The sequence below is a fragment of the Denticeps clupeoides genome, chromosome 11 (assembly GCF_900700375.1).
Source record: "Denticeps clupeoides chromosome 11, fDenClu1.1, whole genome shotgun sequence".
In the NCBI taxonomy this organism is placed as follows: Eukaryota; Metazoa; Chordata; class Actinopteri; order Clupeiformes; family Denticipitidae; genus Denticeps; species Denticeps clupeoides.
Window position 1 is genome coordinate 10,688,935 of NC_041717.1, and position 27,945 is coordinate 10,716,879.

At 40.2% G+C, this 27,945-nt stretch overlaps 2 protein-coding genes across 7 annotated transcripts; one reads left to right on the plus strand and one right to left on the minus strand.

Annotated features, from left to right (window-relative positions):
- The first annotated feature begins 4,212 nt into the window (after nt 1-4,212).
- Nucleotides 4,213-6,775, plus strand: prrt1b (proline rich transmembrane protein 1B). Its single transcript, XM_028996867.1, has 4 exons — nt 4,213-4,388; nt 4,926-5,500; nt 5,905-6,033; nt 6,191-6,775. The coding sequence occupies exons 1-4, from the start codon at nt 4,373-4,375 to the stop codon at nt 6,335-6,337; spliced, it is 867 nt and encodes a 288-aa protein (XP_028852700.1). The 5' UTR covers nt 4,213-4,372; the 3' UTR covers nt 6,338-6,775.
- Nucleotides 6,776-6,819: 44 nt separating this feature from the next.
- sh3glb2a (SH3-domain GRB2-like endophilin B2a) lies at nt 6,820-26,513 on the minus strand. 6 transcript variants are annotated; one of them, XM_028996218.1, is made up of 14 exons: nt 26,365-26,513; nt 24,842-24,983; nt 24,208-24,219; nt 20,775-20,903; nt 18,398-18,531; nt 17,512-17,604; nt 17,360-17,371; nt 16,205-16,267; nt 12,612-12,635; nt 12,410-12,499; nt 11,174-11,274; nt 11,063-11,077; nt 8,983-9,187; nt 6,820-8,621 (listed from the first exon to the last, which is right to left on the minus strand). In XM_028996218.1, the coding sequence occupies exons 1-14, from the start codon at nt 26,425-26,427 to the stop codon at nt 8,514-8,516; spliced, it is 1,191 nt and encodes a 396-aa protein (XP_028852051.1). In that variant the 5' UTR covers nt 26,428-26,513; the 3' UTR covers nt 6,820-8,513. The 6 variants fall into 6 exon arrangements, with proteins under 6 accessions (XP_028852051.1, XP_028852052.1, XP_028852053.1 ...); XM_028996219.1 differs by lacking the exon at nt 24,208-24,219; XM_028996220.1 differs by lacking the exon at nt 17,360-17,371.
- Between the last annotated feature and the right edge of the window lie 1,432 nt (nt 26,514-27,945).

The following is a 27,945-nucleotide window of genomic DNA, read 5'->3' on the forward strand; positions in this document are numbered from 1 at the left end:
TCTCTGTCTAGGTTTCAAAAATTAATCCCTCATAATCTCAGGGCCATGTGGGCAAACAAAGAGGACGTGAGCAGGAAGGTTGAACTCACACCTTGTCCGCACTGCTCCTAAGGCCATGGGAGCAGTGATGATCAGATATCCCGAAGTGTCACTTACTGTCACATTGTATGGAAATCACTGCAAAAGCCCTCCTTCCTTCCTACTGACTTTGTTCTGTCCCTGTCTCACCTGGGCGTCACATTTGGCATTATATAACTTCCTTGAAAAATTGACTGCATGTGACCGATTTGGAAACTGCGTGAGCAGGAAAGGAGCGGCACTAATAGGCTAATTGGGTGCGTCTGTCAGCTTTAGGACTCCCACAGGAGAGGGAGGAGCACAAGGAGCAATGCTGACCAGCAGCCACCTGTATTTTAATAATTTTATGTAATACAGAGTTGTAACCCATCCAGCATTGTTATATAAAGAAAGTAATCAGGCATGAACCTGCTCACTGTGAGGCAGTGTGGGGGAAGAGGAAAAATTACACTTTTCTAGTTTCTAGATGACAGACAAATTTCTGTTTTGAGTCATTGGCACCACAGTGGTTCAGTTGCGTGACCTGACAGGGTCAGCGTGAGTTTAAATTAGGGCATGGGCGAGGGAGTCCAAAAACTGGAGATGAATGGTCATTCGTCGAGTTTAGGGATTCACAGAGTGCCAAGAGCCACAAGACTGCCCACATTTCCAAACTGCTGAAAACAGGACTTAGTTGAACGGCCGAGGAATGTTTTATATCACACTTTACACACAGACACACATCCACAGACACACACATAACTGAAGAAAACAATCCTCATAATTTTTTTTTGATAGGGGTGTTAATTCCTTGCTGACCTTCCCTAATATCCGGCAATTACATTTATATTAACCTGTACCCCCCTGGCATGTCTTCTGTGAGTTTTAGCTCATTCAGAGGCTTAGTGACAAACTTCAACATATTTACAAACTCAGTTTGAATATGGCGAACAGTAATATAGAACAGTAGTATAAAACAATATTTGATTCAGCCACAGACTGATTGGGAAAAGAAAGCCACTCTATGACCCCGACAATCAGTTGCTGTTTACTGAAATCCTCTTCTATTTCCCAGAATGATGACCACGTGACTGCAGCGAGACATAATGGTGCTAATCTGATTAAGTCAACACAAAAACTCAGACCTGATTTAGGAAGGGAGCAAGTTCCCTACCCCAGTGTCCTATGCTCAGAACAGCCAATGAATCAAGCAATGAATGCTGGCTATGGTCTTTAAGACACTGTTTAATTACTAGTACCAGTCTGCAGAACCTTTATGAACCATAAGATTCTGGGGGTTAAACTAACAAATACCTACCTCTGTGTCATCCTGTATACTGTGTTATTTCTGTTGTATACCACATTAAATAAATATGTGAGGTGTAAGTCTGTAGTAGATGTAAAGGGCTATGGGCCTGTTGATCAATCTAAGGAATAAAAAATGTTGACATATAATATGTATATTACCAGTCTCTGTGTTCATCGTCATGCCATCTTATCAGGCAAGTGTGTCAGACGATCAGAGGAGCAGGGCGGTCAATCCACTGTGGAAAGCATTAGACAAGGACCTGAGAGTCTTTGTAATCCGATTCTCTGTAGTTCAATCTGCTTAGAGTGAAGAGGCCGATGTCTTACCAAACCCCAGCAGTTCTTCACTGGGGAACAGGGGGGAGGTAGAATGGAGCAATGAAACTGCAGTCTTTACACTGAATCTACAGTAAGGGCAAAGCACAAAAAGCCACATGATCCAGATAATTAATAAAATAGCACTGTTTGGTATAATGTAAATACTTAATTATTAAATTACATTAAAAATAATGAAAATAATAATTATTCACAATAGCCAAAAAATAAAAACAGTTATGTAATATTCATGTAAAAGGTTGTCTGTTTGGCGAGAATAGCTCCATATAATTTAATTCCATTTTCACATGGTAATCTAATAATTGGCCACCCTTGCACCCAACAGCCTGGGATTGACTCCAGCGGTTTTATGAACACATATAAAGTATATGAAGTATAATCTCATTACAAACACTGTAGGGTACAGAGCTTGAATTTAAATGCACTGTTTCATCAAGGCGAGTAATAATGGGTGATCAGGAATTGAAGCACAATGCAGACCTGTTACTCCGTGATGTAGCAGAAAGAATTTTCCACTTTCCATTCAGAGTGGAGCTGCTGAAAGGATCGAGGTCACTTGAAGGGCAGAAGAACAGTGCTTTTGCTTTCTGAAATAAGTGTGGATCACTGTATGTATTGTGTTGTTTTTGTTCTTGCACCTTTATATAAATGTGTCGTTTTTCTGAAGAGACAACTGAGGATATTTTTGTCATGTTTGCTGAATTCTGTGAAACAGACAGGGGTCCAATTTTCTGGACCTGTACTCAAGAAGCCGGAAGCAGTGCATGACTCAGACGGGAGGATAATGATTTTTTATGCCTCTTAAGACCCAGTCTGCCAACAACACAGATGAACTCCTTCTCTTGGGCAATCTTAGGAGCTGGGTAATATGAAGGTAACACTCAAGACTCCTAGTAAGGCCTTGGACCCCCAGAAATATTTCAATTTTAACCATTTACCTCCACGCATTAGCCACAGGGTGACCTCCCCACATGCTGGAAAGTAATAAAAAGGGTTGAGCAACTCTAAAGGGACTGATCCAGGTTCGCCCCCCTTGGAAGGTTGAGTTAATGGCAAAATATTGCATTCCATTCAGCTTTTAAGTTTGTGTCTGTACATATGTTCTGTAATAACGCACAAACAGACATGCATGAAATGTCTGGGATTTTCTTTAAGGGGACAAATATTTGTTATACACCCTGAGGAGCAGATCATATGAAATAAGTCTTGCTGACCTATATGACCACAGTAAGATACTGATCAGCATTCAACCCTGAGTCCTGCATAACATTTTCACTTCTGGACAATGTCAGGAAAAAGGTCTGTTGTCCTTGTGTACTTTTAAAATCAGGTTGTAATGACTTCATATGCAACATATAATGCTGACATGGACATGATGCATACCGGTAAGGCAGAGTGGCCAAGGTGGCCAATGTTTGATGTTTATTCAGACCATGTGGGTGCCTCACCCTGCTGTTTGTGATGTAATGTAACATCTGAGTCCTGAAGTGTTTTAGCACAAAACCTATGAATCAAGAGTAACAGAATTTTGCCACCCCTAATGTAGAGGGTCCTTAATTCAGATACAGTGGGGACCATAGGCCTCATAGATGGTAAACCTGGATAAGAGTAGGAGTCTGTTGGTGGCACCTCCTCTGCTTTTTATGGCAAGGCCGTTTTATTTTTGTTAGTATGGTTTTGTCAGCTTGATTCTGTTTTCTGAAGTCAACAGAAAAACTCAGACCTGATTCAGGAAGGGAGCAAGTTCCTTACCCCAGTGTCTTATGCTCAGAACAGCCATGGCTACGATCTTTAAGACACTGTTTAATTACCAGTACCAGTTTTATCTGCAGAACCTTTATGAACCATAAGATTCTGGAGGTTACACTAACAAATACCTACCTCTGTGTCATCCTGTATACTGTGTTAATTGTTGTTTTTTTGTGTGAAAAAGGGTCCCACAGAGGCTGCTAACATATAGTGATAGTTTTCTACTATTTTTATGCTACTACCTTTCATCTCCATGTCCATCTAGCACTCATCCAGGTTCTCACCCAGTCGAGAGACATGAAGGGTACATGACTCGGGGATGCTAAACTGTTCCCTGGAGTGCTTCTATTTAATCATTGAATGTGGTCGCATCAGGCCTGCAGCCACTCCGGAAGATGTGCAGAATGTCAGTTTCTTTTAGGGGAACATGACAGAAAAGTGAATGTAGATTCAACAAGCAACATCATGTGCTGGAAAATTGAAATCAAAGCTATCATAAAGTATAGAAAACCGCTGTCACCATTTCTGGTGTTAACTACACTTGCATAGTTTCTTTGCTAAAAACCTTTATGTTATGATGAGAGCTGTTTGTCAAGATTTTACTACCTCCTGTTTTGACCTGTAACAGGATTTCAATACCATTGCTAAGAAGGGATCACTGTGACTGACGTACACACACACACACACACACACACACACACAAACAGACACACACAGCCTAGTCAATTATTAAACAAACATGATACTATCAGAGAGATCAGAGTGAGGCTGCAGACTGTCCATTTCATGAGAGCCGTGCAGTAAGCCTCAAGCCGTTTCCTTTCCCAATGGAACATTTTCGGGATGTATTCGTGCTCTGAACGTTTTATGGACGACCACCTGGATCTCCTCACCTGCCTCTAGTCTCCATGCTGGATCTTGAATGCCCATGGATCCAGGTAAAGACAGTTTTATCATATCGATGACCTTCAGAAGAAATAAACAGGAAGGAAAGTTCAAGTGTTTTTTGTGTTTATTGTTAAGTGTTTGGCTGCATGTAATTACATTCCTCAATCCTCAATCCAGTCCTCAGAAAGTTTTCAAAAGAAAATATATTAAATATAAGAACACTGAAACACTACAAAATGTTTAAAGCATATTGTAAGTCCATAGTCTGTGACGTAAAGGGTGTGATTAAAGTAAATGGTGACACTTCTGTACAATGTCCAATTTCATGCATTCTTGTTTATTTATTTGTTTGTTTGTTTCCTTGGCTCGTGCGTCACTAAAAAGCTTTACGTGCCAGGCCGCCAGAGAAGGAAACCCAATGAGCCTTAACAAACACAGCCAGCCGCAGATGAGAGTGACACTCAATAACCCTAACAAACACTGTATCCACGCAGAAAGACTAAAAGAGGGTCACTTCGATGAAAACATTGTCAAATTCAATGTATTTATGTGCATTTTTACTCTTCTCATTATAACATGCCACACAGCCAGTCAACCAGACAACCATGAGCTCGCTGGAGAAAGTGGGCGCAGACTTCAAGAACCGGAAGATGTTCCTAGGCACATGATCGCAGCGGAACACAATCCTCGCCCAGTTTACTGTACAGAAAGTATCCAGACCGCCTGCCCTATATACGACACGGCCAGTATCCTGACTGGGGGCCCTCTGAACGACACGGACAGCATCCAGACGGCGCATCAGGCCTATGACACAGACAGCAATCAAACAGCCCACCTCACGTATGACACGGCCAGCAACCAGACAATCAACCCCTCTTCTGACACAGACAGCAACCACACCATACACCCAGGCCGGGGCGGAGGCCCGTGCCAGGCGGACGATGACACGCCAACCACCAGCGGATCCGGGGACCAGCCCCACGCCTCGGATGACCCCCCCCCATACAGCCCACCGGACCCTAAGATGACATACTTCATGTACCCACCCCAGCCACCACACTACTCCGGACAGTCGGTCATCGCCTGCCAGCCGCCGCCCACTCCATCTGGGTTCTACCAGCCCCAGTTCATGCCCTCACCCAGTTACTCACCCTATGCCATAGTAAGAAAAATGTTACACTTACTCTGAATACGAGTAAGTGTAACGTTTTACACACACATTCACTTCATGTAGTTCTGTATCCATTTGCACTCACTGGATACTTTATTTTTAGACAAATTTTTCCTTTACTCCTGGCCAAATGTGTTACACACACACTTACGCGTACAAGTTACGGACTGTACAGTGGCCTGTGGCAGGATATTATATGCATGCGGGATCTAAATTGGAGGATATCAGACACAGCACCTGAAAAACATCCAGCAAGCAGCTGAGGTCTCTATGGTCTCTAGCGCTACACACACAATATGAACATATATTGTAGGTATAAACTGTCATAAACTCTTCATTGGGATCCCAGTGGCATTTCAGTAAGTCAGGTAATAATACATCCTCTCATCTTGTAGTACATGAACAGTCCTCCTCTGGGGGAGGAACAGCCTCCAGTTCCAAAAGACTACCTGGTGGAGTCTCTGCTGGTAACCATCTTCTGCTGCTTGATGAGTGGTCTTATTGCCGTGATGTATTCTTATGAGGTGGGCATTGGCAAAACAAATGATCAGATCTAGGCTGTTAAACAATTTATTCGTATTTTATTATTTTAATTATTTAGCATAAGCACGCTCAAATGAAAAGAAAACCTAATTAATGCTTCAGTAAAATGACCTGACATGAACGTCTCTGCCTGTGCAGACGCGAGCGGCGCTGTCCCGAGGAGACATCAGAGAGGCGGAGAGGGCATCACAGAAGGCCCGTTTCCTGGTGATGTTCAGTCTGATGTTTGGTGTGTTTGTGTGTATGGGATGGATCATATATGCAGTGATTGCTCTCTGTGTGTAGAAAGAATATTTCTGTGCAGATTCAACGCAGTAAAAATGTTTTTAAAAGGACAAGAATCACAGTGGAAACTTTGACTCCAAAAAGGCCTTAAAATTAAATATTAAGAAAACAAGTGGGGGAAAACCTCATTTAATGCTCCTTTTTCATATATATATATATATATATATATATAAAATGCATGCTATATTTATTAATTGTATTTATTGAAGTATTACTTCAAATTGTATTTATTGAAGTATGACACTAGTATTACATCACCCACAAAGATACCGCCAATCAGTAATGTGAGAACAAGCAGCGGAGAAATGCTACTTGCACAAGGACACTCTTTATACAACACAATGTAAATATGTTCTGCGTGTAACTGTCTCTATATTTGTGAAGGAAAATATTGCACCAAATGTGAACAAACCAAAATAAATATGTAGTAATTTTAAGGGGGACTGCAAAAAAAAAAAAAAAGAAGACCAAAAGAATCCTCACATGAATAAAGAATATTTTATTACATTCCATTAAGCTTTGATTCTGTCAGCATGGCTTCAATACAGGCAATGAACACACAAACAGCCCAAGGCAGAGGGGAGGGAGAGAAAAAAGAAGAAAGCACATACACTGGTGTGACCAACAGAGGGCGCCACCTTTACAGCAGTGCAGTGGGGTTTGGGCTCCACCTCCGGTGTGGCACTTTGGTCTGACAACATTCATAAACCTGACTAAGCATTGGGCACTGAGAGGAGAAAAAAAAAAAATTCATGAACACACTGAGCCGACACCCCTGACATTTTTTATTTACTTCATTTCATTAGCTGACAGAGTGCAACCAATTTACACAGGTTAAAATAAATGCAGATTCTTCATATGATCGAGGTGTTGCTGGAATTAAGTGGGGATAGCCTGCGGCACGAGTCAGTGGGTACCATTTTTGTGTCTGTTGTATAAAGGAGAATTCTGCTCTACTTCTGTCTCAACAGTCAAGGTCTTCATAGTTGCAACAGAAGTCTATGCATAGTAGACAGAGAACAGGCAATTTTTATACAAACAAAAGGCAAGAAAAAGGACAGAAGGAGTGGTGGAATGTACTGATATTAAAAACAAAATGACAATGGGGTTTCAAACACGCTGAATTGGGTCAACTGTAAATGAATAGAATGCGTGGTTTACTGTTACGTATTCAGTTCCAGTTCTCCGTCTGGATTTAACTGGATAGCTAAATTCTCCAAACAGGTGCCATCAGTGTTTGTCTGCAACTTAAGCCAACAGTCTACTAAAAAACCCTCACTGCAACTAGTCCATGCCATTTTATCTTAGAAATCCATAGAGAGACCAAAACAATCTTATTATTTAAATAATCTGATTATAATCTGATTCAGTGTGTTAGTAAAGGTAGCAGGGACGAAGCACACTTAGGTGTTTCCGTGAAACACAAACATCATGCTGCCTCAGAACATGGATGGAAAACTAAGGGTGGAGAGAAAAATGTTACCTGTAGTTTAATGCCATATCGTGTTAAAAGGGAAGACTGAGTCATGAACCATTAAAAGTGGATCACTGGCCTCAGATCAGTTTTAAATTATGCATCATTTACTGGCACATGGAGAGTGAATGTGTGGGGTGTGACTGACTGTAGTCAAGTGATGCAGTGGATGTTGCTTTCCATCTGTTTTTTTGGCAACTCATCATGTTTATGTCACTGGTCAAATGAAGAATTTCTGCTGAAATAAATGAGCAAATGAACACTGACGGTTGCCCCGGCAGCAATGAAGATTTTCATCTGTCACTTTTAAGATTCCCCATTGGTTCTCAGTGCCAGGAGATTATTGGAGGGTGGAATAAAAATAAATACCAGTCAGGCGAGTGACCACAGTCACAAAAACAAATTGATCTTTTGGAAGGCATAAGAAATGGTCAAATACTTCTTCCTGACATCTTTGTTAAATAAATAAAATCATAAGATAAAAAAAATGTTCAAACCTTTAGGTTATCTTGGAGTATTTTTTTTTATGTAAACATAAGCTGTTACCATCAGTGGTCAGGTACAAACGTGTACATGGCTGGCTGAGTAGGTTCGTGTTAATGTGGCAGACACGGTGTGTGAATGCGTGTGTATTGCTACACACGTATACCTGAAAAGGGGTATACTAACTATGCAATTGTATGGCGCTTGTGTGTGTGCAATTTAGCTAAGTAGTTCCAGGTACGTGACAGGCACCTTCCCTTTCTGGTTTCCTCTCTCCCCAACGAGCCAATCAGAGTCCATGCCTGGGACGGTGTAGACAGTGATGAGCTGAAAGAATTGAGAGAAGTGAAGAGGCCTGCTGGAACATGAACAATAGTGAACTTCTAGAGCAGGTTAGCAGTAGTACCCAACCTGGCGTCTGCACAATTTCATCGGCGCTGAGGTTACCAAAATCATTTAAAACATAAACATTTATAAAATCCCAATAACACACCCAACAGGATAATCAAAACTGTATAATCCTGTAGGCTAAACAAACTCTTGAAAAAGAACAAAATTCATTTTTGCATATAGAAGTTTGTAATTAATCACTTTATACTTTCAATGCATGTATGTGGGAAAGAATAGGGGTTGGGGGGAGTTAAAGAGCAACCATGTGCCTGGCCTGCTCCAAACGGCCCCGCCTCACCTCGTCAGCCAGCAGCGAGAGTTCGCTGGTGTCCGCCGCATCGTAGTCGTACAGCACCTTGGCTTTCCGGGTGCCGCTGGCAGGAGGCTGCACCTCCTCAATCTGCAGCACCTCCGGTTCCAAGGGAATGCCTGGGCTCACGGCAGGAGCGGGGGCGTTGGCCGAGGAAGTTGCGGAGGGGCTCACCGAAAAGGCATTGGGAAACCTAAGGAAACAAAAGACACACTGCTTACCACAGCAAGACTGTGGTAAACACTGTATATACTCTTGAACTACTGTACCACTAAGCTATACAATAAAATTGATTTCAGGTGAATCTTCCATCCACTCCCCCATTCAATATATTTCTATCACCACCCAGCTTTTCTCTTTTAATCAGTTCCATGCCAATGAGAGAACTGTGTGCTTTAAAGGTCCCCATCATGAAAATTATTTTTACATTAATACAGTTCCCCTGGACTGTCTATGGTCCTGCGGAAGCTAGGAATGGCGATAGGTGTAAAGAGTCTTTTGGCCATTCTGTTTCACCATTCAGAGAGCGGCAGCTCAGACAGTCGGAGCTGGAAGCTTGAAGGGGAAAGGTTAACTCTTTTGCTTTGTCCGTGCAGAGAATTTACAACCCCTCCCCTAAAACAGTATCTCCACTAGAGGTGTGAACCTTCACTGGTCTCACAATTTGATTTGATTCGATTACGATTATCAATGCCTCGTGATCGATGCATCCCATAAATTTTCTACATTGTCACATGATGTTTTCAAATACTGATGTGTTGAAATACTGAACTGCCGGAATTCTGTTTGCACACCAACTCAAACCAGTTACAACCTGAAGCCACAAATGCCAAAAAAGCACCTGGTTCAGACAACCTTGGCATTAGGTGAGCTCTAACTGAACACCGATCGTGGGCTCAGAGCGAGTTATACATGTGGTTTTCTAAACTCCCAGTAAAACTATAATGTCATGTTTTAGATCTCTGAACACTCAGAGACTGTTAAGATCCATTCCTGTTTCGTTTATGTGTTTCCGCTTTGATACAATTGGTCCCACGAAAATACATCACGGCATGCAGCAGTTCAACGCATTTCAACTTTAATTGCAGTGCGAGAATGTGGCTTCGTACCCGGAGCGGTGCTGTACTCAGATCAGGCAGCCACATTCACTACCAGCACTACTTTTTAAGTAGAATTTTTCATGTCACCGCTGGAAAATCATCAAGCAACGTATGGGCAGTGGTGGCCTAGCGGTTAAGGAAGCGGCCCCGTAATCAGAGCTGCCAAGGTGCCACTGAGGTGCCACTGAGCAAAGCACTGTCCCCACACACTGCTCCCCGGGCGCTTGTCATGGCTGCCCGCTGCTCACTCAGGGTGATGGGTAAACATGCAGAGGACAAATTTCACTGTGTGCACCGTGTGCTGTGCGGCTGTGTATCACATGTGACAATCACTTCACTTTAATGATATAATCTATTATGTTCTGCACTGCATCGATGCAGAATAGTCCATATTTTCATCACGAAGCATCAATTAATTTTAACCGCCCTAATCTCCACCAAATTTGTATTTTTCTGGAAAACGCTGAGACAACGTGGTGTTTGGTGAATGGTGTTGATGACATAATTTATGACGAATGCCCCTCATTACTATAGGCTGCGCTCCTCCTAGTTCCGCATCTTTCCTACTCCAAAATGGCCCATCTGGGGGAAAATTCATTGTGGGACCTGCTAAAAGTGGCTCTAATTCTGCACCAAGTCTGAATTTCGGAAAGAGACTTCAGATACAGTATTAGGGGACCACTAAGATCTACATAAATGCAAAAAAAAATAGTAGAAATTAATGTCAGGGGACCTTTAATGCATATAGGTACACATCAGTACAGATTAAGTCATAAACATAAATTGCTTATAATTAACATTTTATGTATGACTCAAACTTTGTGATAAGTGCACGTTGTTCAGTGTATCAAAAATCATCATGCAACCCAATCAGTATTTACAAAAGGTCAAGTGATTGAAGAAAATTGATTTAAAAAATGTAACTATTAATGCTACTGAAAACCCTCATTACTTTTTTTTTTACTTACACGTCTCCATTAGAACTGAAGGCATGGGGAATAAGGTAAAAACAACAGTATTAAGTTCCAGCCATCAATAACTCTGCAGATGTCATTGGACCGGACATGGCCACTGCTCACCTTCTCAGCTCCTTCTGAAGATCCTGCATGTACTGGTGGCACTGGTTGTAGTAAACGGCTTGTGCCTCGACAAACTCGTGCAAACAGCGCAAGTGGTTTACCTGGAATTCAGTACAAATTAATTCCAACTACACACAAATACATACATAAATAATGGTATTCTTTGAATATTGCCATGGTAAAATCTGGGAAAATGTAACAGAACCTCAAAAACAATGGCCAATATTTTCAGTGTGGGGATTGTGAACTAGCGTAAGGTAAGGGGTCCTCAGAATTTACATAAATAAACAGAAAAATTAAGGAAGAAACAGTCATTAATGGTGTTTGTGAATGTGACATATTAAAGGACATGGGTTTACATGGGAAGTAACATGTCTGAGATCATTTGGCTCATTTGGCTCGTCCCATTACATATAAATGTAATTAAAGAGTGTTGTTCTGAGTGACAGAAATAATTACCAAAAAAAAGGAATAGTTTGTTTCTCTCTCCAAACTACAGATAAGTGTCAAGCGGTTCTTGTTTTTTCTATTCATATAAATCCTGAGGACACATTTGTCTTTACATTGGCAAACAAGTCCCATGCTTAGTGCCAGTTCAAAAATAATGCCCAATGACTGAAATATATCTAAAGGCAATGAAGTTTAGTTTGGTATAAGCATCCTGTCTTTATCAAGAACATGTCCAAGACCAGCAGTTGCTGCTGGACGGCCAAGCGAAATAAGCAGCTCCTCAAATGGACTTGTGAAAGGATGGCCCAATTAAATAAGAAATGTGAAAGAATGGAAATCCAATTATACAAGTTATTTTAAAGTAAAATGAATGCAGACCTTGCTGAGTGTGCAGTAAGGGTGTCATGACATGGAAATGAATTGCCCTGAATTTCAAATAATCATTGATTTAGCCAAATTGCACTCCTGAAGTAAGTTCTAAGTATTATGTTCCTTTTTACAACCCCATACTAATGATTTCACAGAAGACGGGTGTAAATATTGCATCTACTTGTTATTGCATTGAGAAACTCTGCATTACATTGACTTTTGTACTTTTGAAATATTGGTCAACATAGGATAAATACTGGTTCATTATATGATCATGTGTTAGTAACGAATCCCGCCCAGCACTACATTCACTGACAATGACAAAGAAACAGACAAAGGAATCTCTTGTTCCCATGAAGTCCATTGTTTGGAGGTATATTCTGTATAGGTGACACCTCCAGTGTTCTCCACACTCACATGTGTACTGCTGATCCCTTCCAGCAGGAGCCGTGTGACCTCCGCTTGTCTGTCGAACTCCGTCTGCGCCACCCGTAGTTCCTGCTCCGCCTGAGACACACCGCAGTTCAACAGGCCTTGAGAAGTCTTTCCTCCGGCATTATGTCTTTCATTTGTCACATGAGCGTGTACAGACAGCAATACAGGAGGACGTTATACTCACTTTGTCTACCTCATCGCTCCAAAGCTGAGAGGAAAACATGGCAGCACAAGGGAAGGGAGAGAAGACATATTTGGGTGTGAACAGTGGAGACAAACATTCAATGCACAAGGACATGGAAGATATCACAGAATCATAATGAATATGATGAGTGAACATTCACATGAGTCCCAGGATAGGGCAAGGCTAAGGGATTAACACAAAATACCTTGGTAATGTAAAAAGCAAGAATACATAACTATGACTACGATTATATTTTATCAACATTTTTGCAGAGTTGTATTAAAACTCAACATGCAAAAAAGGTCATGACAGTTCCACAAAGCAACTGGGTCCAGGTAATTATGATGACAAAGGAGCATTCTGTGCTGAAAACAGACCAATCAGCACACAGCAAGAACTATAAAGTGAAGTTTGAATGCTCCCACCCAACAAGGGTTATGATATCATCTGAAAGATTTACATCTTTTAATGGGGTAAATGTAAAGTAGATGGACAGAGATTAGCAGAGAAAGGATCAGTATCAAATTATTTGACGCCACACAATTGGTAGCAAAAGGGGATAAAAAAAAAGACAAGGAAGCAAGAACAAACAAGGTACATATTTAAACTGTATTATTCATCCAATCATATGATTAGCTCTGATACGGACTTCAAGATTCAAAATGTTCAGGACACCATATGTCCCCCCCATCCAACAAAAAGTAAAAACAGAATTGAACATGCTTTGCTCAACATGTATAACGTTGCTTACCATGGAGACTGAGGTTATAGGTCAAAGTACAATGGAGTCATTTTGTGAATAATATGTCAACAGAAGAGTAGTAGATATTTTACAGATATTTTTAAGACTGCTATAGAGAACATAATAATTGTGTTTTCCCCAAATACTTAAATACATAACAGAGAGGAACCTGGAGAGACAGAAAGACTCCTCACCCACCAGGAGAGGTTATCAGTGCCGGCGTGCCACTGTGATCAGTGTGTGTCTGGGTCGGTGGGAGCACACTTACTACAACGTGTGCAACTGTTCCAGCCAGTACACGAAACTGCGTTCCCAAGCAGAACTTTGCATCAATGACTTATTGTGGCTGGGAGGCGGCACACAGGGGCGTTTATCACATGCTGGCCATCGCACAGTATGATTACTGTCCTCAGAAAGAACCATGTCATGAGAGGAGATGCCACAAGGTCATGAGATTTGTTTTGGCCATAAGCTCTTGAGCTGTTGCAGAATTCATTTAACAGTGTTATATTCATAAAATCCCATTTACAGTTAATCCAGGGGATTCTGTCCCTGTAACGTCTAATGATAAGATACTCTGCATAAAGGAATCGTGTATGCAATTATCCATCTCTCTGTACTGTGCTAAACAATATCTTCAGTCAAGACCACCTAAACCGAGAACAAGACATTACTGAGACCGGTGGGTTTCAATAGCAAGACACTGCCGAGACCTGAGGGTACAGAGACCAAGACCGAGAACAAAAACAGGGCTAGAACAGACATCACATAACTCAGATCAGCTGCAGAGAAGAAAGGCGGTGCTGTAAAGTGTCATTACTTGTTAAATATTATTCGTGTTATATTTTTCAATTATATCTTCTGTCTCATTTAAAATCTTCCACATTTGTGATATTTACGAGGCCTGATATAGAGTGTTATATACTCAATAGGGTTGTAGTAGCCTAGTGGGTAACACACTCGCCTATGAACCAGAAGACCCGGGTTCGAATCCCACTTACTACCATTGTGTCCCTGAGCAAGACACTTAACCCTAAATTGCTCCAGGGAGATTGTCCCTGTAACTACTGATTGTAAGTCGCTCTGGATAAGGGCGTCTGATAAATGCTGTAAATGTAAATGTCAATAACACTCTCCTATAGAGAACACTCAATCCTCTCCTATAATCATTTTATCAGACTTCATAAAGGAAAAGAGATGGGATGTCCTGGATTGATGTTCATATCAATCAGTCTCTGTAACATGATCCTTTGCTTTGAATTGACCACAACGGACATTTGGCTCTCAAATGTTCACTGACACTCTTAAATGGGGCAATGGGGCAGTGGTGGCCTAGCAGTTAAGGAAGCCCCGTAATCAGAAGGTTGCATGTTCGAATCCCGAAGTGCCGAGGTGCCAGTGCCACTGAGCAAAGCACCGTCCCCCCACATTACTTCCCGGGCACCTCTCATGGCTGCCCACTCCTCACTAAGGGTGATGGGTTAAATGCAGAGGACACATTTCATTGTGTGCACCGTGTGCTGTGCTGTGCTGTGTATGACAATGACAATCACTTCACTTCATTAAATACATTTTCTTCTAGCAAATTCATCAAATTAACATTAGTAAGACAGTGCTGGTTCATTGATATACTTAATAACTTAAAGGGTAGTGTATGGAGACCCTAAAATACCATGAACTGCACACAACTTACTCTAAATTGATCTCTTCATGATGGAGAGGACTCAGCTAATCAAGTTTTAATTTTCATTTTGGAATGTCATACAAGGAAAATATTGCTGATTTGCACATAGATATGGGATTCTAATCAGCCGGACTCATTTTCTGTGCATACTGAAAGATAACAGGCTCAGCCGACAGAAGGACAGACTTTGGTCATGTTATTGAATTAATCCAGAAACAATTACAAGGTCTGGGGAAAATTCATGGTTATCGATGAATGTTCACAAAGTGCAGAGAAAACGTCCTCAAAAAAAAGAAGAAGTTAGAATCATATTAACTGATTGAGACAAACATTGCCATACAGCCAGGCAAAAATGGGAAATAGAAAACCAAATAATTATAATTATTAACAAAATAATTATAATAAACAAAAATAATTTTGATGATGCCCATGATGCCACCCTGGGTCACGGCCCATGTCAAAAAATGACTTTGTGGACATCTCCAGACATTTCTTTGCCAACTTTGCTAAGATGTGATGTGTTTGGACTGTAATGTGCAGACAGTGTCCATTGAGAAAATGTTACAAAGTTTTTAAAACAGATGCATCTGACTGATTGCATTTGAATTTAGGAACATAATAAAAAATGATGCTGTTCTGTTAGAATGCGCAGTTTTCTCTTTCGTGGATCGAGACCACAAAAAAATGGTCTTGAGACCAGTCTCAAGAACTACAAGACTAGTCAAGGTCTGGTTAAGTTGGGTAGAAATTGGAAAAGATTGCCAAGTCCCTGCTCTCTTCACTTTTCCTTGATTCTGAGTCTGCTTAGTGAATCTTGGCTCTGACTGCAGTATTTTTTTGGTGGCTAGAGATGTACATGTATTGGGAGCACAACTGAATTATACCAATGGCTGGATTAAAGTAGATTAAAAATGAAGCGGAATGGTGTTACATGAGGTGCAGTATCTCAGCACTCCCAGAATACTTTTTAGCTAATTACAATACAAGGTGGGAACAAACAGAGCTTTGGTAGCGAATTCAATACATTTACTGCACACAGTGACAAGCACAATGGCTGCGATCAGGGAATCAAATTCTAACCGCCGGTTTCATTGTTTTGTGGCACAGCGTGCAGGTCTGAGAAATTAAGGACAGGGTGTGTTCACAGTGCAGCAATCGCCTCCTTACCGCAGATGCACTGGCAGACAGGACATAATTACGTGGTCTGGTGTCCTGAAAGTCTGGCACGACCTGAAGGCAAAGGAAAACACAGTGTAACTTAGCACATAGAGTGAAAAGCAGAAACGCTGCAACACTGCGTTCATGTTCCTGTAACTTCATATAGGCCGAATACACTGGTCCCTTTACCAAAGGACCTGAATACAGAATTTTGCATTTCAAACTTCCTGGACCACATAAAAGCAAAACTTTTAACAACAGAAATGTAAGAAAATCCACCACAATGTCAAGCTGATTAAGCGTCAGTCCACTTTCAATGAATATTTATAATTGTTATCAAATGTATTTGGGAAATAAAATGTTATTGCAAGAAAACAAACATAAGTTTATGTACGAGTTTAATGGAAATAACCTCCACACACCTTTAAAGTGAAACACACAGCTGATATGTCTTGTTAAAAAACGAATAAATAATGTCTTACAACAGGCAATGAAATATTGAAAACCAGTTAGTTTCATATTTACAAATGCTTGTAAATATGGTTGTTTTTTATTTCAAATTAAGGATGGTCTCAAACTGCGTGCATTTGCAAGGAGTGAGCACAAGATAAAGCATAATCTAGATATTTTAAAGCAGAATGGTGCTAATGGAGAAATCAAAATAATCGGATTTCCAAAGGTGCATGAAAGACATTCCCAGCAACTCATGCATATAGGAAATGAGGTTAAAATCAAAATCAGGTTTGATCATATTTTACTGCACAACTGGAAATAATCAAATCTGATCCTTGAGCATCTTTGAGTGGAGAAATAAATGAGTAAAAAACATATATAATTCATGCTAAAAATGGACTTCCACGTGGATCTCAGACATGGTTTTCATGGGCACATGTTATATAAAATCTATTTTTTAGTGTTTTTATCACATTCCGGATTTCTCTGTGACATGGACTGGTCAGCTGATGTAACAACCAGCTGGAAATAAAACTATTACACTAATGGGTTTTACAGGCATTACAATTTAATGACGACCACGTCATAATTTATTCATTTTGGCTTACCACTCCTTGTGACATGCAAAAAATGGAATTGTACAGGGGTACAGAACACAAAAAAAAGAAGAAAAAATGTTAAATATGTATTGAAATTTCAACCGATACTCACTTCTCCCTCACACTGTAAAGATTAGAGCAGAAATATGAGTTAGGAAGTATTAAACAGAAGCCTCTTTTATGATCACATAAGCGAGCAAATGAGTGGAACTGTAAAGGAGGACACGGAGGAAGGACACCGGGGGACAAAGGACAAAAACTCACTGCAGCTTTGGCCTCTGCTGCCTTCGCTTTCTTCAGACGGGCTTTGCAGGCATCCAGGTCCAGGCGGCGGTTCTCCAGAAGTCGTCTCTCTTTCTGTGAAGGGCAATGGGAAATAAAAAAAACATAATCAAATAACCAATCATGCTTCTGAGCTAGTAGGATGGCAACTAGACCATTCACCAAATTTCTAACTGATGAACTGATGGGGCAGTGGTGGCCTAGCGGTTAAGGAATCAGAAGGTTTCCGGTTCGAATCCCGATCCGCCAAGGCGCCGGTCATGGCTGCCCACTGCTCACTCAGGGTGATGGGATAAATGCAGAGGACAAATTTTACTGTGTGCACCGTGTGCTGTGCTGCTGTGTATCACATGTGACAATCACTTCACTTTAAACCTGCCTATCTAGGCCAGAGCCTCAGAGAGGCTAGACAATATCCCAGCAATCACTGTGAGGAAGTCTGGAAATGGCTACCAATCCACTAAAACACATCAATCCAGACATTCCAACTGAACTTTGAATGTCTGGGTCATGATAATAATAAAAATTTGCTCTGAATGTTTTTTTTTTTCACGAGAGCGTACCATGTTTCAAGTGTCTGCATTTTGGTTTGATTTTCCAAGGAGTCACCCTTATCATTAAAACTGATCATATGTTTCCTCAAATATATGAAAAAGTGAAAACTGTGCAAAACACTTACATTCATGGCCAAGGCAAAAAATCTATACTAGTAGATGGTGCCAAATATGGCATTAAATCTATTAAATATTTGGTTTGCCTTGCAGAAAAAGGTGATATTATTATATTCCAATCAATACAGTATTTTGGGGTTGGGCTATACTTTTAATGCACTCTACATAACCCACAGGTGATAAGAATCTGAACTCACTGATATGGTCCGCCAGTCCCCTTCCAGAAAGATCCTGAGCGGCGTGAGGTAGCTGATGGCCGAAGTGTGCAGGAGCTCTTGCTCCGCCCCTCCCAGCCTCCTCTGGCACTCACCCACTTTGATCAGGGTGCTCCCTGCAGAGCGGTACCACAGAAACAAGCGCAACCAGGGTAAGAATAAGATGGGCGTCACGAACATGGATCCATTTATCACACCCCATTTTTTACAGATGCATCCAGCACCTCATAACCTCTTCTCCCAGCAGTGTTTAAAACAGATTGCTGGCCTCTGCTGTTTTCCTCAGACCTGCAAATGAATAATTAGCGAGTGGTCTAAATATAGACAGGCAACACTCTCTCATGTGAATTGGGGGAGGAAAGAGTTGAGAGCAAACCTGTTTATTCTCCACATGCTGCCCGTGCAGCGATAGCAGAGCAGTGTAACGGCAGTCATCAGACCTGATGCGAGGAAGTCGCTGCTGCCCATAAGATCAATGATTAACCATGTGCCGCCACATTAGTGAGGCCATCTGTGATTTCACAGAGCAGCAGTTTATGTATGATAACTGCGCACAGGCTGCTGCTGGAGTAATATGAGTTGAGGTAATTAAAGCAGGAAGAGAAGCTAGAGCGGAAATTAAAATGTCACATTTCCCATCGGGAAATACTTATATACATACATACATACATAAAATATGTATGCATCTATGCTTCAATCAGTCAAAAAGTGTGGTTGGTTGGTCACAATACTTGTGAAATCCAAGCTATAGCTTGTATCCCAACAAAATCATCCAAACTGACATAAATAAATAAATACATTTATGACAAAATCAGAGCACCTTTTGAATAGCACTAAATGCATAATATTACTGTATTAATGTCTAGAAAAGTATTAATCTTACATTCATGGTCTAGAACAAAAAAAAAAGAAAATAATGGCAAATATGATATTTTATACTATTTTGTACTATTATTCTTGAAAAAAGGGTGGGGTGGTCTTATTTTTGGGTCAAATTCGAGAGAACTGTTTGCCACTCAATCACAGTTTTGCAGTAGTTAATTTCTCACAATGATAGAGGGAATACAGTAATACCACATATAATGTAGTGAATGGTCTGGTTTCCTGAAATGAAAAGAAGATAGGTAGAATTTCCACTGCATTCTCTCAATAACAATTCAATCTGTGCACCCTGAGGCTTTCCGGCACTTCAGATGCCTTTCAGTTTAACAAACCATGGACCTCATACTACACTTTGGCTGATACTGAAGTCCTCACTAAAAGCAGGGAAAGGGAAAGGCCACTAATGACCCATTAATAGATGCAGAGTGCACATCGGGTCGAACATGAGGGAAACGGTTGACATATCCACAATGATATTTAGAGCATTTAACCAAAAAAAAGAAATAGACAAGATCGTGACAGGAACAGAACATTGTCTGACATCATCTAACACCTATGAAGTTATATACAGTCACAGTTATTTATTTAATTCTGTGTATATGCATTGCCTATGACTGTCTAATTAAGTCCAGTATCTAGGCTACCAATTCAACCCAATTAATGAACCATTCGGCTTTGGAATAAATCAGCCACAGGAGACTGCAACCAATACAACCCAGCAGCACTAAATGACATCTGACCTCCAAATAGAGAACAATTGATCCTACACTATGCCGGTGAAGGGGGTGGAACAAGATTAAAAAAAAAAAAAAAAAAAGCCCAGAGAGACATACTATATCTAACAAAAACAGGCATATTTAGTGACTGAAAATTTGAGGAATGTGAAGCGGATAAATGCAGTTTAACATTTTTCAAGAACAGTTTGAAAAACATGACAAAGACAAGAGGCATTGACTTGGACATCAAATTCTCAACATCTCAATACATTTGTGAATCCATTGGATTTGCGTGGAAAACAAGTCCGATTCATGAAGATTCACAACTTCCAGGGCTTAAAAGATCTGTTGCTAACATATTGGTGATGGAAACCACAGCACACCTTCAAGGGTCTTGTGGGTTCAAAGCAATTTTCCTTTATGGAGGTTTGATATGCATTATTAATAATATTGGGTGGTTTCAATCTTGTGGTTGATCAGGGTAGCTATGGCAGTATATTTTGCTCTAAAGTGTTCTTTCAAGGAAGATGCAAATTTGTAAAGAATAGAACTTTCTATCAATATGATCAACTTTTTCAAATTCTGGATACAAATTGTAGGTAAAGACTGTAATGACAGACTACAGAACAGAGTTATGTCACGGTATGGGTTCTCAGTCAGAGGGGGTAAAAGAAAGTTGTGTTCATTGATAAAACCACAGGTAAGATTTGTGGACATAACAAGCAGCACACTGATCTGATTTAAGCCAGTGTCACTCTCACCATATGGAGTTCCGGGGCCAAAGTCCTTGGCTGCTTCTTGCATGTACTGACCCAGCAACTCCCCATTAGTGGGTTTGAGAGGGACCTTTCTGTCAAGCTTCTCATAAAGGAACTCCTCGATTCTGGCACCTAGGAGAAGAAGGAAAGAAAAATCTCCAGGGTGAAGATGAAGAAATCTATGGAGTCATGGAGCCAGGAGCACAAACAGATATAGATGTTGTATATCAAAACAGACATCATAGTGGTCACACAAATTTCACTAATGTACAGAGAAAATATAATGACGCTCGACCAGAGCATCATGAGAAAAGGGACATGAAGGTCAGGGGCATTCTTAAAGGTTATTCACCATTCTGGAGAGACACTGAGTAATGAGAGTCTTTATTTATACAGTCCACTGCCTTGCATAATGAAAAGGACTAAGACATGGTCCACAATGTCTCTCAGATGGTTAGCAAATAATTAAGTATTTCAGCCACTGAGTAGTCCAAAGACTTGCCAGATTTTGCCACACAAAATTATTTATAGCATGTAATTAAAAAGCTACATTCATGTTACATGTTAAAATATATAATGAAATGAAAAAAAGAGACTAGTTGAAGCATCTTACATGTCTTAAAACAGTAGATACCATTTTGATTTGCAGACTTTTTTTTGTCTGTGACTGCCATTATTAGCTATTTAATCTTGTGATTAATCTTGTATGTCAGTGGTTACAATGGCATGCACACAACTGAAGGAACAAATTATCATAAAGAAGTTTTAGTTTAGTAGTCAGATTTCTAATCAAAGTAAATTCAAAATAAACAAATAAATCTATTTAAACAAATGCACTTTCATTTAATATTTTTTTTGCCTGTTATATATATATATATATATATATTATACATGTTATTAACATTGACCATATTACTGTACTTACAACACATTTCATTATTTTCTATGCATTCATTTGCTTTGACAACAAAAAAGTAACAGGGTATAAGTGTAGTATTTGCTCACAGGAGTGAAAATTAACTACAACTGCCCAACTTTGCACATCCCACACATCCATGCATGGTTAAGGAAGTCACATTTTCAGAAGATATAACATTTTTAGTATAGACAGCAGACAAACTAGTGGAAATTGTCTGAGTAATAAACTTCTTATCAAGTTCACAAACAAGTTGGCACTTTCTTTTGTTTGCATTTCGGAAAATCCACATGATGCAAACTGATTCAATCAAAATGTTCCCCATGCACCTTGACTTTATCATGTAAACATCAACGCTTCCTAAAATGATTGTAAAGAACAAAATGTACTTTAAACAGGTCTTACAGGTCTATTTTTTATATTATAGTTTCCTGGCTTAATTTTAGTTTTACTCTAGCTTTTGCATCCAACTGTCATTTTAGTCACGTCCATACTCACTTTAGTCAAGTTTTAGTTGACTAAACGTCGGACCATTTTAGTCAGAATTATCCATTAATATTTTTTTGTAATACAATTCTATTTATACATACATTACAGGTAGCTAGTAAAAGAGACAAAAAACTACATTTTCTTTTAGTCAAACCAATTTCATAATTAAAACAAGGTTATCTAATTATAATTTTATTGTTAACTTATAGACAACTACATCTATCAGACACAGAAGACGCTCTTATTTGTTCCATGCTTTTCAACCACACATTGCATTTGGTCTGCACATGGTGGGAGACCAACTGTGTTTTATTGTTGTTTAAGCAAAAACATAATTAATATTTTCTACTCTCCTGTGAATATGTGCGAGATTTCAATAAAATATCGGTGTGAGCTCAGCACTCTGATGCACTCCGTTAAAAAAAAGCCTCGTGAACCTGCCAATTATTGGCCCTGTAGGTGCACTGCTGTGGCTTTATAGGAAATTTACTTATCGTTATTATTACTACTTAATAGGCTTTGTTACACAGGTAAATTTATGTGGTCTTTATCTTTTCATATTAAGACACCTTTGTTTATGCTGCTGCCTGGATGGATGGCACCCTTAGCATTTGCCTATGAAATCCATCTTATTTGCTTCTTAAATTCATTTTTTTCCATTTTAATTCTTCTAAATTCCATGTTTTCCATTATAAATGTATTTATTCACCTAAAAGCTGAGTGATTATGGAGTGGAAAAAATAACAAATGCAATATGACAAATGACATTTAAATCACTGTGCTTTTGTAAACCACTTACATGTAAATATTACACATTCTTCTTTTTGTAAAATAAAAGTGCTTAACCTCAACATAAAAAACATATCAAATAAATAAACTTTGGGGAGACCAGGAATAAAAAATAAAATTTGTGCCCACTTGCATAATTAACTGGAAGCATGATAATATAAAGTCACGTTTTGAATAAGCTGATTTGTTTGTATGACCAAAAGTTTGCAGAGTTTGTGCAAGGGGTCCAGATTCTGCAGTGACGGCCTCTTCACCATCGCTAACCGGGCGTTTACGTTAAATTAGTGTGTGAAAGTGACGCCAGAAACGGCAATTATCCGCGTTTTACGACAGATCTCATTTTATTTCCGTGTTGCAGAAGGGAGGTGACATTGACTGGTCTTATTTCAACTCAACTCGAGTACCGAGTCATACATTTCGTTGGCAAAAACATCGCTATACAGGTCTAAGCAGGGAAGCAAAATCACTCCTTCCATTCCCCTCCATCTGCCTGTATAAAAGGTAACTAAAGTTTCATTCCCTCCATGACTCATCAAATCAGGAGGTTCGATGCCAGGCTAGAATTCAAGCCATGCAGACCATCTGGCTCTTGAGAATACCCCTTTCGCAAAATGCACCCAGCAATTTCCCATTTTGCATGGTACATTTAACACAACAATGTTATGTGTGTGTGAAATGTGTGTTTCTTCCAAAAAAACTGAAGCTTCGTTGTGCATTTCAGAGGCCTTAACAACAAGCACAATATTCAATTATACTCGGTTTTTATTAGGCATAATATAGATTGTATAAGATAGACTAAAAAAATTGAGGCTAAATTCTTCTGAACATAAACGCACTTCATTGTAACAACCATTATGATACTGGGAAAGAGTATGCTGGTTCAGACATCAAAAGATCAGCCTTCAGAAGCTGCTTGTTTTTTATTTAATTTATACTTTATTAATCCTGAGGGAAATTGCTTCTCTGCTTTTAACCATCACCCTTGGTGAGCAGTGGGCAGCCATGACTGGCTCCCGGGGAGCAGTGTGTGGGGACGGTGCTTTGCTCAGTGGCACCTCGGCGGCTCGGGATTCGAACTGGCAACCTTCTGATTAACCGCTAGGCCACCACTGCCCAAGCAGGTGATTGCAGGCGCTTGTTCGCTGTGTATCCTCTTTCTAACACACCAACTCCACACAAATGTGGTCATGAACGTGGTCAGGGATGTCCACTGCAAGAAGGCTCAGGCGCAGGAATACTTACCAGTCTGATCAACTGAAGCATGGTGGGGGTCAGAAAGACAGGTTAGAGCCCACTGCTCTATAACGTTGCCATGCTGTTAGACTGAAAACCATCTTAACAGTAACAGTCCAACTCTGTCTGAAACTAGAACTATAAAATACATAGACATGATATCTGAGATTTAGATGTCAGTGCAATGTTTGAATATTAAACATGTACTATATTAAAAAAGAATCTCAAATTCACTCCAAATTGCACTGCAAAATTGTAATAATCCTTTTCTTCTAGCCTTATAATAATAGTACCAATGCTTTTCGCCCCTGTTGGTTCATCATATCTTCAACTAAAAACCTTTCAAATGTAAACGGTTCAAGTGAAGGCGCAGCCTAAACCTGGGACTGGCTCAGATTTTCCTTTCATATTGTTTAAGACTATAATACAACACAATAGATTTCAAAGGATTATCTTACAGTATTAGTCCAGTATTAATTTCAGTGGATGCTTACTTCAGTGGAAGTAACTTCATAATACACCGTTTCATAGTAAATATGTCCCTGACCAATGTAAGCCTGCAGAAACAGTTCAATGCTCTTTGTTTTGTTTGCTGTATAACATGGAAACTGGCTGGGCAAGTTCAAGTCGGCCGAAGACTTACTTGGATTTGGCTGCAGCAGGTACTCTGTCTGTCGGAAGATTTTCTCAGTCCAGTTCCTTGTACAGTCCGCTCTGGCCAGCAGGTTTTCGAAGTGGGCGTCCAACTCGGTCTTTTCTGCCTGGCCTAAGTTCTCTTGCGTGAACTACAACACAGATAAGAGCGAGTGAATCAACAGCAATTTCACAATTGGCCTCACGAGTATGACGAAGGGAAAAAAAAACTCCAAATAGCTGCTAAACTTTCAAAGGATAAACAGAGAGAAACAAACTAATAAACAAAACCTTAATGCTAGGCCATATGCTGCGTTTCAAATTCATATTAATATTTCTACAAATGCATAATTCAAATTCATCGTTTGAATCTTGGATCATGACAAATGGAATACATTTTCAAGGGGTGCTTAAAGTCAAATAGCTTACTTTTTACACTACATTATGCGAAATCTGTCATTGCTCTTTACTTGTGAATTAAGTAAACTATTAATAACTATTTCTTGACATGTTTTCTACACGCACAGCTCTGTCCTGAGTCTGCCTCTGACAAGCAAAACAACACAGACGTTATCATCCCTACATACAATATGAACCATATTAACAGCAATAGTAAATATATGTCAAGACCAGAAATATTTTAGTAGAAGTTATTAAGTCGGATTGTCATAAAAATGGGCAGGGCAACGAAGCATTTTGTAAACCTCCTCTCATGTCTACTGCAGCACATTTAGCAGGTAAACACGACACCTACGAACACGGCAAGCCCCGCCCATGACGTCATCTTTCTTCTGAACTTATACAAACACCAGCTGCTATTACCAGAAATCGGACTTGGCCAGGTTTCTAACTAAACTTTGCCTGTTCTCAAAGCCATTATTCAATAGCAAACATGTTTCACCCAATGGGAATTGTTTGCCTCAATATTTGTGAGCTCATTTTAAATGAACATCAGACCAATGAAAGACATTCTTCTGTTAGCAGGTGTCGTGCCAAAAGTGACCTAAAAATGATTCGATTAAGCAAGAGCTCTTTTACAAAATACTAGTAATAATAACCATAATAAATACATACATTTACATTTAGTACTTAAGTACATTTGAAGGCAAATACCTTTGTACTCAAGAGTTAATAAAAAAAAACAACAGTTTTACCTTGTGTATCTCCACTGTGTACAGATATACATAAACAATTTAATTAATTAATCAATTTTTTGGTGATTAATTCATTATTATGCGGTTATTCAAACAACTTACAAAGGAGAATTTATGTATCTTTTTATGTCATTATTTATTTATTGGCTTTAATGGATCTCACTTCTCTGCTCATCTCGTTACATTATCTCTCACACACACACACACACACACACACACACACACACCGTTATGTTCCATCACGACAGGATATTCTGCCTCGTCTGGGAAAAACCACCGGGGGTGTCGAGAGAGAACGTGAACGGCGAGTAAACGTGCACTTCAGACGGCGCGACGGTGCAGGGAAGCCCCCTGCCCGGACCGGGGAGATAACCCCTACCTGCACGGCCCTGGAGAAGAACGCCCCGGCGTCCGAAGCCAGCTTCTTCACGCTAAAATCCATGACGTCGGCGGAGGCGAGCGGCGTGTCCGGCGCATCTGTGGCGGCGGCGGGTCTGGGTGCGCGCAGGCTGCCGTCATCGCGGTCATCGACGCTCGACTAACTCGGCCTGGATTTAAAGGGCGACGCCCTGTTTCAGACAGTGTTCAACTCGACATCATTTGAACGACAAAAAAAACGATCTTCCACATTTAAATATTAGTTTTTAATATGTGATTATTTGTCCTTGGAATATAACTATTAAAATATTACGATGACCATAATGTTTGGTATGGCAACTGCAAAACTTTTGACAACAGAGGATGGTGAAAAGTGAAAGTGAAGTCATTGTGAGACACTGCAGCACAGCACACGATGACAGAACGAAATGTGTCCTCTGTTTTTAACTATCACCCTTGGTGGGCAGCCATGACAGGCGCCCGGGGAGCAGTGTGTGGGGATGGTACTTTGATCAGTGGCACCTCAGTGGCACCTTGGGGGTTCGGGATGTCCGTTTCCTTACCCGCTAGGCCACCGCTGCCCCGAAGACAGCTGAGAACATCATTGGGATGCCTCTTCCACAAGGCCTGCAGGAGTATGCGGGACCCCTCACGTGGACTTTTTACTCTCCTGCCCTCCAGAAGAATATACTACAGCATCAGTGCATTTATCTGCTTACTCTCTTCCATATTCCTTTATTCATTCATGACGTTGCATCATTATCCATATAGCCATCCATATGTTGGTCAGCGAATTTACATAACTCTTTGGGTGTAGGCATCAAAGTGGGGTGATAAATGGGAATGATTATTCAGGGCTGGGTGTGGGGCCTCAAAGCCTAAAATACAGCTTGGATCAAAAGGAATGGAACCCACTGAGACTGCATAGATGCAGGGCCCAGGGTCTTGTGTAAACCCCTGTTAATCGGAACCCAGCTGCAACGCTACTAAGGATACATCAATTATGGATAGTCAATGAGAGATTGAGAGTGTATATTTGTATATTGTCTCACATAAAAAAATTTAAGTATCAATTGTTATTGGTACAGGTAAAAGTCAACTGTGTTTGTAATATTTCATATGAAAAAATACAGTTCTGTGAGACTTTAGTATATGAGTCTATTCTAAATAAACCACTGGAACACCACATCATGGACGTTGTTGTTACAAGAACAATGCATAAGGTAAATGAATCGGGGCTTGTGGACATGCGCAGCAAATGTATTTCATCGCCTTACAATCAGTAGTTACAGGGACAGTCCCCCCCTGGAGCAACTTAGGGTTAAGTGTCTTGCTCAGGGACACAATGGTAGTAAGTGGGATTTGAACCTGGGTCTCCTGGTTCACAGGCGAGTGTCTTACCCACTAGGCTACTACCACCCTAGTCATTGCACAGGCTGCAAAAAAAGCCCCTACAAACATGACAGAAAGCTAATTGTATGTGTTTCGTTCAGATTCATGGCTGGAAAAAAAATATTGTCTCTCTGTTTGAATTAATAAAAAAAAAAAACATCAAAACCACTTTTCTCCACTTTACCACTTT